Source organism: Anomalospiza imberbis, chromosome Z, assembly GCF_031753505.1.
Source record: "Anomalospiza imberbis isolate Cuckoo-Finch-1a 21T00152 chromosome Z, ASM3175350v1, whole genome shotgun sequence".
In the NCBI taxonomy this organism is placed as follows: Eukaryota; Metazoa; Chordata; class Aves; order Passeriformes; family Viduidae; genus Anomalospiza; species Anomalospiza imberbis.
This window is the reverse complement of record NC_089721.1, coordinates 65,624,140-65,644,375: the sequence shown is the minus strand read 5'-3', so window position 1 is coordinate 65,644,375 and position 20,236 is coordinate 65,624,140. Positions and strand designations below refer to the sequence as shown.

The window sequence follows — 20,236 nt, the reverse complement described above, 5'->3', positions numbered from 1 at the left end:
TTTACTTCTGTAGTTAGAGCTTTCTATTTTATGTCTGTATTTTTCTGAGCTGTTTTCTCTCAGAAGTAGTAAATTTATGGAAAAACACTGTTCAAAGAGCAATGTGTTGAAATTTCCAAATATAAATTTAAAAACATATTTTTATACCTGCCCATGTCAAGTTTAGCAAGTGGTCTAATTTTTCTGTGTTTAAACTGCCACTATTTTAAAGTAGGAAAGAGAAAATTGTCGCCCTGATTTCTTAGGATATTCTAAAGCCTTCTGAATTTACATTCTTGTAGAGAACTTTCTCACACAACTTTCTGTAAACAATCTATTGTTTTGCATTCTTTCATAGAGGTGGAGAAATTTGATAGACTGGTAGTTTGTCCAGTGTCGTTGGAGGGGTGGCACGTTCACCTTCCAATCCACTGGCACCTTTTGAGAACACTAAATGATTGGAGTCAGAAAAGATAAATTAGTCTCTTCATGGAGACCAAAGCTGTGGTGCATCGTTTTTCCTTGTGTCCTCTGGTGACAGAAAATTATTAAATATTGTGTGTAGTTTATCTAAGGAGCTCATCTTAAAAGAAATTCTTGCACTTTTGAACATCAATAATCTACAACATTTGTTACATATTTCCTGCATATCCTAATTAATTTACATCAAGAAACATAAATGCTATCTATGGTCTAATTTTACTTCACTAGACATCAAGCATTTTGAACTAGAGCAAAGTCATAAAAATGTTGGCATTTTCATAGCATGTGACAGGGATGTGACAAAAACCTGATATATATTCTGAATCTGTTCAACTCTCTCATCTTTGCCCAGCACTTCTCCAAAATGAAATTTGTATGAAAACAGAAGACTATTTTCTTTTCTCATGTGGGCAGTGGTTGCTTAACAAATTTTAGCTAACTGTTTAGAACCCTAAATGGTCACCCATCTTCTAAACTCTGTTGAGGTGTCCTTTTATCTCTCTCTAGTTTACCAGACTGAATTCTAAACCTTTTATGTTATTATGTGAAAGACATATTTGTATACTGACATATTCAGCACTTGATGCTTGATTTTGATTTATAAAAATAGAGCTCTTCATTTAATGTGAGAAAATAGACTTTTTTTTTTTAATGTGCCAGAATGATAGTCATTTGGGTGAAGAAGTAATTTGGAGGTTATCTAGTCTTAGATCTGGATTTAAATAATTCAGAGTCTTGTCCAGTTAAGTTTTAAATACCTCCAATGCTGGGAAACCCAGTGGTCCTCTGTGTAGCCATGTAAGTGGCTGGAGACTTTACATGAAGAATTTCTTCCTTAGAACTGTCTGGAATTTCCCTTGCTGCAACTTGAAATGGTTTCCTCTTTTCTTTTTGTCTTTGCCTCTGAAAAGAGCCCGTCCTTGTTGTATTTTTAATCCCTCATTAGATCATGGGGGATGGTGAATGGATTTCTCCTTAAAAATCCTCCTCTGAAGACTGGGCAAAAAAGGCTTACTCTCCTTGTGCATCATGCATCCCAGACCTCTAACCACTCCAGTGATCCTCTCCAGACTGTGGTGATGGTGAAGTGCATGAAGTTGGATATGGTAGTTAGTGTGGCCACGCAGAGGGGAAATATTTCCTTCAACCAGTGGAGAGCGTTCCTCCTAAAATGACCCGGCTGTCATGGTGGAATGTGTTCTGCCTGTTAGTCACCTGAATCTGTAGGGACATGTGTGCAGATTTAAAGAAGTGATTTAAATTTAAACTATGTAAATATAAATTTAATTCAAATAATATATTCCCATCTTAAATTTATATTTTGGTGTAGCCAGATTTATGAGATATGGCAAAAAAGTAACAGATGTTAAAGATAAAGCAAAAATAATATATGCTTTAAGTGAATAGCAAAGTGACTGGAAGGGAGTATGGATGAGAAAACCAGGATGTTCAAGTGCCTTTTAACATTGTGCTAAGAAACCACTACTCTCTCACCAGGGTTTATGGAGTACAGCAGTTGATTCCCCATGCAGAGGCCTATATAGACCAGCATCAGATAAAGACAGAATTGGTGAAACTGTGAAGAGTCTTTAGACTCTCATTCTGCTTTTCCTGTGCCCCAGCAGAAATTCAGCAGAATGAAAAACTAAATGTTTTCAGAAAGTTTTTCCCAGTGGGATTTCAGAGTGTGACCCTGTATTTACTCCTAAAAAATAAAGAATGCTTACCTCTTTTATTTCAGGAAGAAAGGAAAGATACATAATTCCAGCTTGTAATACAGCTTGCTCTACAAGATACCCTTCAACCTTCTCAAGTTTTCTCTAAGCTCCAGTGCTATTCTGTTGCATCTGTCAGTCTAGTATTTGTACAGTTGCTGTTTCAAAGCACCTGCACATACCAGTACCTGTAGCTTTGTGCAAAGCTATTTCAGAAATGGCTGCTTCAGTGGTTGAGGCTTTTCCTGTTGCATTTGCAGATTTTATTCCCTGGAGAATTTCCACAATGCATTATTTTCTTATTTTACTTCCAGGATAGGACTCCTTGGCTATTGTTCTTAGAACTTCAGTCTTGGTGCTTTTAAAATACGTTTTTTAATATATATATCTATCCACAGGTTTCCCTCTTCTTCCTTGTGAGTGGGTTTTTTTTCTGCTTTCTTTTGATCTCAAATGATTCATGACTGCTGGTGGGCCTTTACTTTCAGAGAAAACATGTCTGCTTTCTGTACAGTAGCAAACATGACAATGGCAGACACAAGACAGAAATTGCTAGTTGGCGTGCTTTTGGTAGAGAGTTGTGGGGTTTTTTTTATTGCTTGTATTGAGCAATGAAAACTTGCTTGTCCAACTGCTTTGTGCTGTTCCTTCATTATTGAAATGCAGGATGATGCTTTCCACAGTGATTCTGAGAACTGAAAATTACAAAATATATTGGAAGCATTGATGATGAAAGTGAATTTTCAGGAGAAGTAGGTATGAGAAGGGAGATAGCCCTTGGCTTCAGAGGAAATAATTTTCTTTTGCACTTTTTTCTACTTTTAAGACAGTCTTAAAAGTGCAGAGATATGTATGAATATATTTGGTTAAAAAGAAGTTTTTATCAATAATGAAATTTCAACTTTCCTAAGATTTGGGTAGTCATTCAGGTAATGTGGGTAGAGTATGAAATCTCATTAACTTTTACTGATGAGACATTGCTTATGTCATTCAGGCTGGATGACATTTGATTCTTGTCAATTCTTGTTGAACAAGATGCTGCATTCAGCTTGTGTTAACCGCCACCCAAAACAGATCATGGAAATAATATGCACTTTGAGTGGATAGCAAAGTGACCAGAAGGGAGCTCTCCTTCACTGAAGAAGTCCACAGGAAACATAATATTTGAAGAACAAATTAAAACCACCGAAAACCACAATGATCCCACTTTGTCTTTAATGAGAATGAATTTTTTCAGTGTTTGCCAGGTAGAAACTTGAAGTAGCCAAATAATGATCAGATTGATTGCAAAACTGACAAAAGCAATCAAAACTCTGGTATTTATGTACAGTAAGACAAAACAACTAGCAAGCATTAGATTTTAAGAAAACAAAACCAAAACCCTAAAAACAATGGACTGACAAAATTTTCTTTGTATATGCTAATCTGTTAACAGTTTACTGTTTGAAAGACAGCAAGGCTGTCTTAAAACATATCCTATGCTTTGTTCAGTCACCTTTTCCTGGGAAAGCAAGCTTTTGATTAAATAAAATATGAAGGAAAAGATGACTCCACTGTAGAGTCTTAACAGTTTTGTTGCTATAATTTAATTAGCAGATATGGCTATTTCAGTTTTGGACCACAGTCTAGACTGTTAGGGGTGCGTTGAACTGAGTCTAATTCAAAGGAGTTAAATGTTGTTATTGCAACCAGAGAGTAGGTAATATCTATATTATCTTCAATAATTCTTTTGCTGTCAGTATTGAACGTTTTTTGTCGGTAAAAAGAAAGCATGAAACAGGCTTAATAAGAGAGGGTGGAGCACAGATGGACCTTCACTCCAGACAGTGACCTTAGGTGGAACTATGGATCAAAGGTGTTTAGAAGACTGATAGGGGTGAGCTGAATTAGACATGACTGTGTCAACGTTAGGATGGTGATGCTCATAAAACTTACTGGCACTCTATCACCCTTCTTCAGTATATTCTTTGAAAGATATTTAGAGCATAGAAGTAAAGCATGGAGGACTAATATAGTGGAAGTATAAAGTAAAGAATGTCCCACCTCCTAACTTTGTACCTATAATTTTCCATTCTGCCTTTCTTGGAGAATTTGTTTTACAATATTATCGCATTTTAATCACAGATTATCCAGTTAAGATTTCCTGATTTTCACTGTACAAAGTTTATACCTTTTGTCTTAGGTTTGTGATTTCATTGTCTTACGTGGTCTGATTTCATCATACTGTTAGAGTTCCAGTTTCTACTGCTTAAAGGAGGGCTTTTGCGGATCCTGGTTTCATTGCTTATATATCCAGCTGCAAGTGGGGAAGAATTAGGCCTGTGATCAAAAGCACTGTTAGGAAAGAATTATTAGACTTATTTGTTTTTGGTGTTACGCTAAGTCTCTAAGGGGCAGTTAAATGTAGTATTTTTTGTTAAAGGCAGATGTCCACATACATTTTGCTTTCAGGCAAGTATGTTCCTTTTTTTTTCTGATAAAGGTTATAAAATTTCAGCAAAAACAAGCTAAAAGCAATTCCACTTATTTTGTTCTAATTAGGTAAATTAGTTAAATAGTTTAAGAGGAACTGGGCAGGTAGAGCATATGCTGCAGAAACAGTTATCTCTGCTGGTTTAATGAGGAAGGAAAGTAATAAAATGGGGAAAAAGTTATTGCAATGTACCATGAACACTCTGTTTCTGCTGAGCTCAGGATCATTGATGTGTACTAGATAAATTAATTCCCACGCTTATCCTGCATAAGTGTGTTGTGTCTGCAGAGAGAACGCAGTGACAAATGCCGGTACAGGACCAGTGGTGAAAATACCATCCAAGCAGGGAGACTGCTGGGGACAGTCACTAGTAGTGGCACTGCAGCCTTGCAGTACTATACACAGTTCTGTCTACTGCAGCTTGAGCTAGAAGAATGCAGCCTGGGGATGTGACTCTCAACATAAGAGAAAGAAAATTTGCTTAAAATACTTTTAGCTTAGCTTTTAATCTGCTAACATTACCCAAAATGAATCTGCTTCACACCAGCTTTGATGCCAGCTCTTATTTATTTTAAATAACTTAATACCTCTATAAATAAATACCCTTTATTGAGGAATCTATTCTTTATTATGTCATACTGAAGTAAATACTACCCTGGAAAAATAAACAGAAGGCTTTGCACAAGAAGAGATGAGGAGGAAGTTTGCAGGTGTCCTGGTGAATTCGAGCATGGGTTGTTTTAGTTTCCTAATTACTGAGAACACTTGCAAGACAGTAGCATCTTCTGTTTGTGAATTAACATAGTTCAGGTGCCTTTATTTAACCTGGGATATAAAATAATTTGACAAAGTAGTAAAATTGGAAGTAGTTATGATCTATGAAATGCACATTTGAGTGTGACTTACAGATCTAAAGACTTTATTATCTTATTATACATATAGTTAATACTACTTTTTGGAGTACTCAGTGAATCTTCTCACAGCTTGTGTTAAGCAAAGACCTAAGTCTTTGTGGGTGTGAGTTTTCTGATTTGTCATAGGTTTATATCTTTATGGGATCTCACTGATTCAGTTTGTAATGTCCAACCTTTATTTCAGATGTAGCACAATCTATACAGAATGCTAAATATACTGAAATTTTTGAATGTAACATAATGGAAAAGAATAAATATTAGAGCAAAAGAACACTTTGATTTTTATTTTGTGCATGCGTCTTTGAGTGTTTTTTACAAAATCTTTGAGTGTTTTTTGTGTTTCCTGAAGAAGTATTTCTGTTTCTGGCAGAAACATTAGTTTCCTGGGATTTTTTTTTTGTTTTAGCTGAAGGAATTGAATAGAAATATGGTGTTTGCTTTAGCGAAAGTCAGCAAACATATTGGCTGAATGGGTTGGTACAAAGAAGCGTGTATAACTAGACTATCATCTCTGCTTTTGCTGCTTTATGCTACTCAGGTAGCCATTAATCCTTACTCTTTCAGACTTTCCAGTTACTTATTTGTAGTAATCAGTCCAACATAATTGAAAGGGTGGGAAGCAATCATGCATGGCTGTAAATTATTCCTCTTCGTACTTAGCACCTTAAGGCATGGATTCCAGTTCACTGAGAAAGCAAAGCTGTTGAAAAAAAAGTGTTCGGATTAAGCATTTTGCTTGGAAACTTCAGCAAGATAGAGACACATTTCTGATTTTTGCCCAGAGAGAAATTTTGCTCTGTCTATATGCATGTTTTTTGATGACAGATTTATGCTCTTAGTGAGTATGAGCAGGTGAAATTCCTTGTTGATATACCTGGTTTATCACAAACTGCAGCATAAGTTAAATTACTTTTGCAAATTTGACTTTTTTGAGTCTGTTGAACTCATGAGGTAGGTGTACTACAGAAGAGTAAAGCATGGTTTTACCAGTGTTGGCTCTTAGACTCTGTCCATTTGGTACTCCTAAACTCCTGCTTTCTTATTTATATATACACACACACACATGCACCCTGTAGTAAAAGCGAATTTGACAACTGAAAACCCTTACTGGACAAACAAAAAGAAACCAGTATCAGTTTAAGAATTAGAGGGATTCAGAGTTTAGGTTAAATGAGTTGTATGGACACTGTAAAATTATCTAAAATCTAGGAACACACTGTACTCATTAACACTCAGAAAAGTACCTGTTAGTATTTCATGGAGTTCTTGAAAGTATTTGTAGAAGGCTTCAGCAGATCCAGTGAATGTTTTGATGCATTGCATGTTCACTAACAGCTAGTAGATACTTCTAGCTAGAAGGATAACTTCTACTGAGCACCCTGAAAACTGGAAAGATGTAATTAGAGAAACTGCCTTGGCATAAAAGATTCACCAGGATACCTACTTAAAAGGATCATCATGTACCTAAAATCAGGCTACAGTTTGCAGTCATAAATATTACATCAGGGCTTTTTTAAGGCTGCATTTCTCTTCCAGTAAATGATTCAGTTCCCATTAATAGTTGAATAGTGCCATCTCATTTGATTTTTTTTTGAGAAACAGTAAAAGTGTATGAAATTAATCCAGAGGAAGATACTAAAAATAAAGACATTTTTTACTATAGGTGAATTTCTATTATTAAAAAGCTAGGGAAATATCTTTTAGCTTCTAAAGTCATGTTTATGTGATTGTAGACTTTGTTTTCTTGTATCAGAAGTACATCACATCCTTAGTTTCTCTAATACAGTCTGTACTTTTTCCTATCCCTCAAAACACTATTGATCTTAAAACTCATGTCTGGAGTATACTTCTGCAGACAGTATATGCAATAGAAAGAATAAAGGACAACTTCTTAAAGCCATTCCTTGGTCTTCTCCCATAAAGCTCTGAGGGCAGTTCACACTGCTTTAGAAAGGGTAATAAGATTAGCTTCAGAAATTTCCATCTATTTTTACTCCTGCATTATATCTCACTGCCTCAGTTGCATTACTGCAGTTTTTCTGAGGTAATGATGGAAAATAGATCATTAAAATGATCATGGTTAAAAATAACCTTTTCCCCAAGCTGGAAGCAGGCAGTGTTTTCTTAGAGGCACTGCTAAAATCCTGCTGCCTGCTTTCTCCCAGAACGGAGGCTTCTACAATATCTTGCAGTGTCCAGATTCATATATACACACACACACACACACACACACAGAGACTCCCTTAACTTTAGACACATGAGAAATGGTACAATTTTGTAATTGACTTTAGCTGTTCTAACTACAGACTGTTGCCAAAGAATGATCCTGCTTTTCTTCCTTCTGTATGCTTGCATGCTGCAGCCATTTTTTTTCTCCTGACCCTAGTGACAGTGCAAATGTGTGGTGAGAAATTTGTCTTGTAGATATGCCTGAAAACTGCACCAAGAAGAAGGGAATGGTTAGTCTTCAGTCTAATAAGCAAACTGCTCTTGACTCATTGTGTCTGCATTTGGGGCTGCACAAGATGGAAAGATATATCAGGGGAGCAGGGAGGAGAACTGTGGCTAAATGTCTTAGTGCTTTCATGCAGCTTGGTTAGTGGGAGCTCATGCTGGACTAACACACTGGGAGATGCGCTAGCTGATAATATACAGTTGCTCCACTCTGCCCCTACTGTGAGTATAGATAGGGAAGAAAGGAATGTGACTTAGGTACTGGGAATCTCCAAAGTGTGAAAGTGCCACCTCTTCTGCCCACACAGCTCCCCACACTGAATTTTTTTAAGGTGGGATTTCATTTTGCTAAGACTCGGTGTGAACGCACTGTGAATGCCCTGGCCAAATTCAGTCAGCTTTGAGGCACTGGTACAGATTGGAGGAATACTAACTTTCTAAAGGATTTGTGTTAAATAGAAGGCTAGACAGATATTTCATGGTAACTCACTGAGAGAAAGGTTAGTGTTTGTAGGCCTTTCTCATAAAACAGAGAATTCAAATGGGAAAGGATGTTGCAGAGTCAATATTATGTATGATGCATGGAATTGCTTGGTTTCTTTCAGAATAAAACCTGATATCTGAGACTAGAGAGCAAAAAATTGAATTCTGAAGATTCTCTGATAGAGATATTAAATTTTATCTTTAGCATGTTTTCCGTGTAACCTGTGATATTTGTATTTCTGAAGAAAATGCAGGCTTTTATATTCGAAGCCCTGTATACTGATGTCCAGTGATTAAAGATTGGGATGATTCTGTATCAGTGTGAAGAGGCATCTAAAAATAGTGAAGTATAAGCTTTTTTTCTCTTATATTTTACAGGTTGAGTATTACAGCTTCACTTGTACCTGGGCTTTTTCCACTGATGTCCAACACGCAATAGACATTCCAAACAATATTTGGCAGGTGCCTTTGCAGCTTAACAGCAGTCCTTCTTTGATACAGGATGGAGGACACATACAAAGACAGGACTTCACTAGTGAAAGGGGCCAAAGATATTGCTAAAGAGGTAAAGAGGCAAGCAGTGAAAAAAGTGAATAAAGCAGTTGACAAAGCCCAGGATGGCTATACACAGAGGTCCTACAGTCGATTCCAGGATGAGGAAGATGATGATGATTACTATGGTCAAGGAGGAAATTATGGTGTAGAAGCTAATGATGATGAAGGATCAAGTGAAGCAACTGAAGGACATGATGAAGATGATGAAATTTATGAAGGAGAGTATCAGGGAATCCCCAGCATGGGGCAGGGTAAGGATGACATGGTAGCCTTAGGTCAGTCTATGCGTGATGAATACAAGGATCGTCATGAACTGGAAACAGAGAGGAAAGCTGATGAAGAAGAGCTAGCACAGCAATATGAATTGATAATACAAGAATGTGGCCATGGTCGTTTCCAGTGGGCCCTCTTCTTTGTGCTGGGAATGGCCCTAATGGCTGATGGAGTTGAAGTGTTTGTGGTTGGATTTGTGTTGCCCAGTGCTGAAACAGATATGTGTATACCCAATTCTGGATCAGGATGGCTTGGTGAGTAAAGTCTTCATTGTGCTTTTTTGCTATTAAAAGATTTGCTTACAGTAAGACTAAATATGTATTTGTCAACAGAGAAGCTTGAATATAAATATAATTTTTTAAATTAAAATTAATTGTATGTATTAAGAATTTAATTAATATTGTAGTTTTATTTTTATGTGATTGTTTTCTTAGTCAGTCAGTAAATAAATCACTAAAGAGAAAGACTGCACTGTAAAACTGAACAAGGAGAGTGACAAATTATATTCTCATATGCAAGAGTAGATGTCCAAATGAACTAATCTAAAAAAAAGCAAAACCACTAAACCAGCCCACATATGGAAAATTGGAGTCCTGTAGAAATTATATTGGTGTAATGAAGAGCAGATGATAGAACTGCATGGCAATATTTTCACATATGAACCTTTGAAATGGTGAGGTAAAATCAAATCTAGAAAAACAAAAAATTCCTGTGAAAAAGCTATCTGTTACAGCCTTTCACTCTTTGTTTTTAGTCCTTTTATAGCAATGACTGTTCTGTAGCCATCCAAAAAGAATACTGTTTACTTAGGGTGAGGGTGACAAAAGAACGAAAAAGAGCCTAGGGTGTGCTTTTTGTGCCCATTCTGCTGATGGGGATAGGCTGTCTCATCCCCTTGCCTGTTCCCTCCTGTGGTGTGGGAAACAGGCACTCTGAGCCAGCTTTGTGTGGCTTGGTGAGAGCAGCAGTGCTGCAATTAGGTCCATGCTGTCTTCCCTGGATATGCCTGGGCACAGCAGGTAAAACAAGGCTCTCATGGGGAAGGGCTGTGGAGAAAGGTTGTAGAAATGGTTCCCCAAAGAAGAGGGGAGGTAGGAGCCTCGGCAATTGGGATAGAGCAGGAAATGTATATGTGTAGATAAGTGACTTGGGTCTGAAGACAGGAGAAAAGGAGGACTTGCAAGACATTTAGAAGCCTTTGTTTTGTAGCAGATGTTCTGCTTGTGCCCTCCATCTTTGCAGCACGTGTTTATGTTGCAACAGATCTCATTTTAGCTTTGCTCAGTTTCCTGACATATTGATACCAGCAGTTTGGCTCTGTGGGTTTCAATACTGTGGAATGCAGTCTCCCACAGTTACATCTCTATGCTTCCCTCCAGGTGACAGGAGCATAAATAGAAACAGGTGAGGAGTTCTCAGATGACTGTGTCCTTTGCATTATTCTTTGCCATTTAAGCATTTGTTATTACAACTAGTTTGCCTATATATATAGTGCAGTGATTAAACTTAAAATAGAGGGAATTAAATTATTAAAATTTAATAGTTAAAGAGGCTGAATGCATATAATATGTACTTTATTGCATATAATGCATATAATCTGAATGCATATAATCTGTACATATAATTTGTACTGCTTGTTTACACAAAATGCCAACATTGTATGTGTCATGCTTGGACCTGTGAGCTTTCAAGTCTACTTCTTAAAGAAAGATGAGAAACAAAAACAATATAAACTTGTATCACTAGATAAATATCAGTAAGTCAGTGCAAATAATAACATACAATGCATCTTAGAAAATGAATGCCCAACTTGCTTTATTAATATGATTTTTTCATCTAGTCCTTGGCAGTTGATGATATCTTTAAAAGGTACACCTCAATTTTTATAATTTTTAAATTGCTAGAAAAAATTATTTATCTCACCTCCATTTTTTAATTACTGATAAACCTGCTTGTTTTACCACATGCAGCCTTCTCAATGAATGAAAGAGTCAAAGTTGTCTTTGTTTTCCAGGGTGATAAAATATAAGAGTAAACCCCAAATCTCCAATTGATTCATACTGCGTTGTATTTTCTACAAATAGTATTCTTTCTAAACAACTGTATTAAATATTATGGAGATGTTTGGAGTTGGGAGTGGGGAGTATTGTCTCCACAGTAGTAGTGGCCATGCGTATTTACATCCACCTGTTGGGGTCTGACCCATGTCGAGAAGGTTGAGGATTTCCCTGTCACTACATTTCTTATGATGCTGTCTTGAGATGTACTGGAATAAGTCTGTAAATGTTTAACTAAATTTAGTAGAGAAGCAGTTAAATATGCCATAGTTACAAGTGTGTGTGTGTATGCATGTGTGTGTGTGTGTGTATAAATGACGCTTGTTGACAAAATTAATGTAGTAGCTCTGGAAAACTCAGCTGTGCAAGTAATGTATTGTCATGCCTAAAATATAGAAATTGTAATGTATCTTCCTTTTGCAATAATATAAAACTAGCCTCTCTGTTGTGGTATTAACAAACAAATAATTATGTACTAAAAGATTAACATACAAAAGCAGGAATGGTGATAAGCAATTTCTTTCACAGTGTGTATTGAGGGCATTACAACACATGACCGTTTAAGCAATAATTTCACCAAAAAATATATTTCTTGCCCATTGTTACTAAAAATATATCACAAGCTGCAAGTAATCAGTACACTAATGTACGTATGGCTTATAAACAGAGTAGATATACTGCTTGCAGTAGCAAGCTTAATTCCGCTGATACAAAATATTCATTGTACCAGTGAATGCTTACTGAAAGCTTTCTTATGTTGTCATAACTGAGCCCTCACAACCATGCATTTCAATTACTTTGAACTTGTGATTTCACCTTATAATTGCATCCTAACTGGGGTCTTCCAGACAGGCATAATTCTTTTTTGTCGTGATTAGAATTCCATAATCCAGAGGATTCTAATATTATTAGAATATTAAAGTCACAGGACTAATGCTAAGAGTTATAAGGTAAAATCAGTACACATACACAATATTTATTTTTCAGGCAATTTTCTAGACTAGATACACACTAAGAACATCTTAATTTGTCTTTGAAAAAGCATTCATTGATTTAGTTGTAAAACTGATTTCTCATATAACATGCCATGACAGTTTACTAGGGAACTTGAGCTAATTAAAAACATGTGACAATATTTATTGAGCCTCCCTGTTGCATTTTTTATTTTTAAAAATTCACTTTCACAAGGACAATTTCCCAAAATGCTTTCATGTTTACCCTTGCATGAGCTTGAAATCACTGTTTATTGATCACCAGTAATGTCTCAGAGCATAAAGTCACATAACGAGTGTGCTGGTGCCATGAACTAGCCTCAAGTTGTCTTGAATTAAATAATAAACCCATACCTTTTTCATCTCAAGTAAGTGGTTTTCTTAAGAAAAGGGCAGTTGACTAGTCCTTTTTATCCAAAATTATAGTGACACGTCACAAAGCACGAGAGAAAATGTCCCTGATGTATATATAACGTGGCTGGACTTGCCAACTCCTGCATTTAAGTGGATTCACACTGGCCTTTTGGGCTCTGGCACTGAATGAGGCAAGACTACACCTTCCTGAGACAGGTTGTAGGCTCAGGCCTAAAGATGTTACTTTAACTCTTGTCCTGCTTGCTTGCCTTATCTCTTTGGTTTTATCAGTCAGAAACAGACTGATTTTAGGTTAATTCTCTGGGCTCTGATTTGGGTATACTTTTCTACCCAATTTTTCTCTGTCTTTCCATTCAGATTGTTCTTAAGTTTTATTGTGGGAGTTTTTTTTGTGTGGTTTTTTTTTTGTTTGTGGGTTTTTTGGGTATTTTTGTCTTTTGTTGTTGTTGTTGTTGTTGCTGCTGGTTTTGTTTTGTTTTAATGTAAAATTTTTATTATGGCCTTTTCTTTCCTTAGCATCTCTGTATCTGAAATACTGAAACATTGTTTTTCCTAAGCTAGGCAAAGCTACTCTTTCCCAGCTACATCTGTTCAGGATGCCATGCTCCTTCTGACCATCCTGTCACTGGTTCTCCCGTGGGACCTGCAAGTGGTCCCCCTTGTGTGTAGGACCCTTGAGAGCTGCGCTGCTGCCACCATGGTTAGCAGTACATACAGACTCCTGCTCAGCTGGTCACGAGGCCACTCCTCACAGCATCAGCTGGCACCTTTTTCAGACAGACACCTCTGTTCTTTTTTTGTACTTTGCATGCAATCACAGAATAGCTTGAGTTGGAAGGGACCTTTAAAATGTCACGCAATCCAAACCCCCTGCAATATGCAGGGACAGCTTTAACTCAGTCAGGTTGCTCAGAGGCCCGTCCACCTCAATAGCAGAAAAAAATTTCAACATCTCAGCATTTAGTGATTATTTTTAAAACTTTTGGTTTTATTTTTTGCAAGTGTACCATGAGGCACTCTTATTCACTGACATCTTTCAGAGAGGCCAGTTGCTCCTCAATGATTTCTAATGGTCTCCCTGGTCTATTTTGAATTCCTATATGATCCTCCATAAGAAATCTAGACTGAATGATCTCTGGAGGGTGAATAGTCTTCTCCTCTTACCATTGTGTTAACTTATGTGTTAGTTAAGACTTTGATACAGATTTACAGACCATACAGTACCAAACCTAGAAATAATTTTTATATATAAAAGACATTCTTAGCTGATGAGTCAGCCTAAAGACATTTTCTTCCTTCTAAAAAACACAAATATTGTGGTAAATCACTGGACTGATAATGCAGGTACTGTGAATATGTACAGCAACAAACAGCTTACCTTGGAAATAAAATTATTTTCTGAAACCCCACATTTAGTGTCACATAATACCTTGATCTAAGGGTTTTTTCTGTTATTTTCTGAATTTAATAATCGAATTTTGTGTAGTATTTGTAGAAAGAAGAATATAATTGACATAACTAGGTCTTTTGGACAAAAGTAGTTCTTAGTCTGGTACAACAACCTACCAATTCTGCATTGATTACAAACTTGCATGTTAGTTGCTTTAGTAACAGTGCTTCCCATGCCTACTCTGTCTTAAAACCTACCAAACATAACCAGCATAATTTTAATCCCTGCAGTTCTTTCTCTTTACATGAGAAGATGTGCTCTCCAGAGATTTGGTAGCTGATGTCATGTACTTATAATCTCTGCTAAGGATACCAAATGATCTCTGAATTTTTCCATTTCTTAGTTTAACGAAGTACTGGCTTGCCAGATCCTTGCTCTTTAATTTTATTCTGGTTTTGCAATCATCATTTTCAACAACTTTATATTCAACAAATACCTTCCCTGAAACTTATCAATGACAAATACAAATCCTTCCATTGCGACAGAGTAACCCAGGTCACTGGTAGAAGCTGATCACTAAAATGCTGAGTAGCAAACAGCTCTGCAGAAGGATCTGTGGTTTTCAGTAGGAAGCAAGTTGACATAGGACAGCAGTGCCTTGCAGCTGGTTTGGCAAAAGTGACCAGTAGGCAGAGAGGAGTTTTTATTTTCTGTTCTCAACACAGTGAGCCCACATGTTGGATTCTCTGTCTTGTGGAGCCACCTGAAAAGGAGAAATTAACAAGTGGAGGCAAATTAAGTAGAGGACCAGTAAAGTGACAAGAGAAGTGGAATACACAGCGTATAAAAAGGAAAAGGACCCAGTCTTGTTTAGTGTGGAGGAAAGAGGTCTGAGGTGAATCAGTCTGTACTATTTGGCAACAAAATTGAGAGAAACTACAGAGACGGTAGATTAAAATTTTCCTCCGAGGAGCACAAAGATCAGAAGTTGCAATTGGGGATCATCTGGTACGGTGAAGAAAGTTCAGTGAGGTGGTCAACCACTGGGAATGTTACATAGAGAAGGTGTGGGATGTTTGGGAGATTTTCAAGAGTTGACTGAAGGCCTGAAGCAAAGTAATCTTGCTCTGAAGTCAACCGTGCTTTTAGCAGAGGTCAGAATAAAGCTCTTCAAAAGTCCCTCTCAACCAAAATTTTTCTGATTAGTTGTCTGCAAATGTATGATACTTCCACCTACCTATGACTAAAACACAAGCTGCAGCTGTTACACTTCAATAAGCTTTTAAAGGAAAGGAAAGTTAGAACTCATGAATTGTACACAGACTTGCTGTTTCAAACACACACTAGGGTCTAAATTAATTTAGGCAAAATCACATAGCTTGAATTATTTGTTCTTCTCCTGAGATCTAGCAGAAACCTGGAAGTATGTGACTAAATGGTGGTGAATAAAGGGCTGCACAACCTGCACAACAAGTATTGTTTAAATATTCATGTATCTACATGTCTAGTGGGATTATTTGCTGGTTAAGAGGTTTGAGTTTTAATAGATTATCACAGAACTGTCCTAACACCACAGTGAGTAAAGAGTCTACTGCTGACGTAAGTAGTTATCTGTGTATAACATTGTTGTCTTGTTTTGTTGAATATTGGTATAGGTCATTAGAGATGGATGAGATCTCTTCCATGTTACTGCATAAAATACAGTGGTAGAAGGGGAATGTCTTTTGGTTATATTTCAGTTATGAGGATGGTACCTCATTTGTTATGACACAATACACCACAAGTGACATAAAATAAAGGAAACCCTGTTTCTCTATTTTTTACTGTGTTATGTTGATGATGACCTAGTAGATGTACTCTAAGACACATGAAATATATATGAATTACAAAGTAAAAATTTTATTCAAGAGAGCACAGATATCAAAAAAGTTAGGTACTTACATATGATCTGGTATATATACACAATAAAAGCATTTCGATAAAGACTATTTACTGGAGCCATATCAGACATTTGCTTGAGAGGAATCTCACTGAAATAACTGTGAGAGTCTGTTGCACTTGCAGTTAATAGTAGTAATAAATCTTTAGCAGCAATAGAAATATTTAGAAATAGAGCTAAAGTCTAATGCATTCTAAGTATTCCAGAGCAAGGTGAAAATTGGTCTGTAAGATTAATGTCTTACTCCTTCAGAAGGAGATGCCAGACATTCAAACACCATCATGCATGCTGTTCACCTTTGGTACAGTTCTGCTCCCTTGCAAAAGACATTATTAAAGTCCTCCTACTGCAGTGCTTTTTCCACTTCCCTTACAAACACAGTTTTTTGAGGGAGAAAAATTAAGAGACAGATTTTGCCTCTTTCAGGTTGTTTCTGCATGCAGTTTCACTGCAAGGACCTATAAGGATCATTGAGCCCAACCCATTGTCCTGCTCAGGAAAGCCCCGAAAAACACACCTGAGAGCCTGAGAGCATTGTCCAAACACATTTTTAACTCTGTCAGACTGGTGCTGTGTCCACTATTCTGGGGAGACTCTTGCAGTGCCCAACCACCCTCTGTGGGAGGAACATTATCCTGGTATCGAACCTAAACCTCCACTAGCACAGCTTCATTCAATCTCCTCAGGTCGTGTCACTTGTCACTAGAGAGATCAGTGCCTGCTCCTCTGCTTCCCCTCATGAGGAAGATGTTGACTGCAATGAGGTCTCCCCTCAGACTCCTTCAGGCTGACCTCAGCCACTTCTTATAAAGCTTCCCCTCAAGACCCTTTGTCATCTTCATCGCCCTGCTTTGGATACTTTTTAGTAGTTTAGTGTCTTATTTTTACACTGTGTCACCCAGAACTGGCCCCAGCACTCAAGGCAAGGCCACCCCAGAGCAGAGTAGAGTGGGACAGTCCCCTCCCTTGGCTGGCTGGTGATGCTGTCCCTGATGCCCCCCAGGACACAGTTGGCCTTCCTGGGGCCAGGTGACCCATGTTCAACTTTCACATCCCTTTCCAAAGTGCTACTCTCCAGTTTTTAGCATCATTTATTAGCATAGAAAATTAAAGTTAAATAATTTTTGCTTGTAGTTTTCTTCAAATCTGTCTCAGAGATTGAGTTTGTATAAAATAATCTAAAATCCTTGGGCTGCTTTTCTGCTCTTGACAGGTTATTTTCTGGCTGTGCCTATCCCATCACAGATCAGTAATTTTACCCTTTATGTCACACAAATTTATAGTCCTACAAAAGTGGCCAAAAGAAGGAAATGTTTCCCAAAGGAAAAGCCTGAGTGCAATGTTGATTTCACACATTTAATTTGGCTGTCACCTTCACTTTTTCCTCCCTCTCAACTACCATGTGATCCCTGGTTGACAATACATCACTTCTTAAATCAATGTGTCAAATACAGTTTTTTAGCCAAATTGAACATTTAAAAGATGATGGTGCACTCTATTCCAAGTCACAGTTTGGTTAAATTGGCAGCAGAGTTTAGTATAATCTGCAAGCTTTCAAATTTTTTGTGTAGCTTTGAATTTTGCATCTTGCATCAAATGCCTAGCTATGAAATGAAACAGAATGTATGAGTTCCTTGTCAAGACAAAGAAATATTTTTACAACAAAAGTGGTAATGAACTTCCTTAAAACATGGACCAAACATTATTTAATGGATTGGTCATCACAGCTGGGTAAATATCTTCCTATGCATTTAGTTCTTAAATTTAATCAATCAGGAATTTTTGAGCCTGTCGAAGTTTGACTTGTCTTTTTATCTTACACTATCAGTATGTTGAAGAATTGAAAGAAAATTGTGTGTTATTATAGCAACCATTTGAAATAGCTTCTTATTCCAGACCTTTGGCTTGTTTAAGGGAGTATCAATGCTAAAAAATATGGAAAAAAAGAATTTTAATCTGGTCTGGCTTCATTTTACTGCAGATGTAATTCTTTCCTAGTGATGAATGTATCAATTCTCACTGTACACACTTTTTTCATTTGTTTGAACTATCAGTTTATGATGGTTTCAAATGTATGGAATATCACTGCTTTCATAGCTGATGCAGAATCAAAGTGGTGGTTATACAATATTATACAAAAAATACTTAGACAAAGGAATAATACAGAGTCACTGATAGAAGAGATACACGACTATGACACATGTAAGTTTTTTTAAATCTTCTCTTCATGCAAATGCTTTTTCAGCAACAGCTATTATTGTAGTTAAACATCTGTCCAGGATACTGTGATTTATTGACATTTATAATAAAGTCTCTTGTTTGCATTTAGTCTTATTCATTTTTCAATGCTTTTTCAGCCCTATATAGACTGAGAAGTATTGATATAAGGGAACAATATAAATGTAAGATTTTTTAGTTTCACATACTACTAACAGGCCACAGGAGTCTGGGAGGAGTTACTCACAGATTTATTATGTGAGCAGAACTGTGGGTAACTTAGGAAAGTTCTGTTCATAATAATTTGGTTTTTTCCTAGGGAATCTCATATTTTACACTCAGATCAACTTTACTTACTACTCACACTGCTAGATGGACACTTCCATACCGCTAACAGGAAAATATTGTTCTCTGGCTCTACTAAACTTACGACACATTTACACAGCATCTACCAACCTGCTTCAGCTAGAGGAAAAAAAAAAAACTAAGAGGTTTTGATGATGCATTATATATGTTGAGTCATTCTTGCTTAACAAGTAAACTTTACCCAGGATAAACATGTAATGGACAAAGTGTTTTCAAAGACTCACAGAAACCTGTTTAACAGGCAGGAAGGTGTTTTTATATAGATTTTTGAGGGGATTGCAGAAAGCTGGGAGAGCACTATAAAGTAGAAAAATTAAGAAAATGGTGTAAAGCGTGACTGGCTTTACATCCATTGTGTTTAGGAAGATCTGCATTTTCAGTGATAGGCAAAAGTGGCTATTTGCAAATTTCTTCATGTCAGTCTATCTGGACTGAAATTATTTGCTTTATACTGGCAAGAAGTGGGGCATCTTATATTAATTTGAAGGAGTATGGATAAATATAACCCATATGATATGTGACAATTGCGCTGCATATTGCTTTTGTCTGGCATTTGTCAGACCTGCTCATTTTCACAGAGAACAAGTATTTTCCTAATCCATTAGATTTCAGGGCAATTTTCAAGGTTGGTTCTGATGTTGCCACTAGCAAGTCATGTTAAATGGATATTATAAACTGATATATGCAGTAATCTAAAAAAACTTTCCATTTAGACATTGTAACAGTGCCTCCTGGTACTATGGTAAATACATAATTAAAAAGCCTGTTTAGCTTCACCAGCACCTCCAGGTGTATTGGCAGCACACAGAAGATTATTCTGATCCATTATTCTTAATTCTGATGTTGGATTATTTAATCTGTTTCATTGACTCTAAATAGGAAAACAGAAAGAAGACGTGGGATGGAAGATACTTTTTTCATTCTCATGCAGCTCTGTGCTAGGTGAGGTGGACCAGGCGTCTTCTCAGACAGTGGCAAATCTGTGTGTTTCAGACCCTTACTAATTTTGGTAACCTGTTTCTGAACAAGTTCGGCCTAATTCAATGTCTGTTTCTGAAAGCAAAAGGTTTGGTTAGGTTTTAGGGGGTTTTCTTTATTTTCTTTGGTTTTTTTTTCTATTTTTATTTTTTTAGTGTAATTTTTCTTCCCCCACCCTTCCAGTTCATTGGAAAAATGATAGTAACAGCTACTGTATGGACGTAATGAAATAAAAACAAGGTATTTTTTCCCATTTATGAAGAAAGAAGTTTACTTCTGCACTGGGATATAGTTACAGAAAACAGACTTAATGGCTGATTGAACATTGGAGAAATAACCAATGGTTAGCTTCAATATTGAACAGAAACAAATGAAATTGTAGTTTTGTTAATTAGTTCTTAGCATCACATGTTTTGATTTACTGCTCTGGATGCTTGTGTTATTAACATAGGTTTTTGTGGCTTGGAATTTTTGTTTTAATTCAACACTAATTAAAAGTTAGTGATACTCATGGGCTCTGCTCTGTTTAGGGTCAGAAGCAGGACTAGTGGAATTAAAAATTAATATTCAGGCAATAAAACATGTGGCCAAAA

The 20,236-nt window shown here is 36.8% G+C and overlaps 1 protein-coding gene across 1 annotated transcript in view; it reads left to right on the top strand.

Moving 5' to 3' along the window:
* The window catches only part of SV2C (synaptic vesicle glycoprotein 2C), a 109,435-nt gene that overhangs the window by 16,763 nt on the left and 72,436 nt on the right, over positions 1–20,236 (top strand). The window contains exon 2 of the mRNA XM_068176869.1: positions 8,880–9,583. Within this exon, the coding sequence (XP_068032970.1) occupies positions 9,004–9,583 (580 nt within the window). The 5' untranslated portion in view covers positions 8,880–9,003. The remainder of the gene's footprint in view (positions 1–8,879; positions 9,584–20,236) is intronic.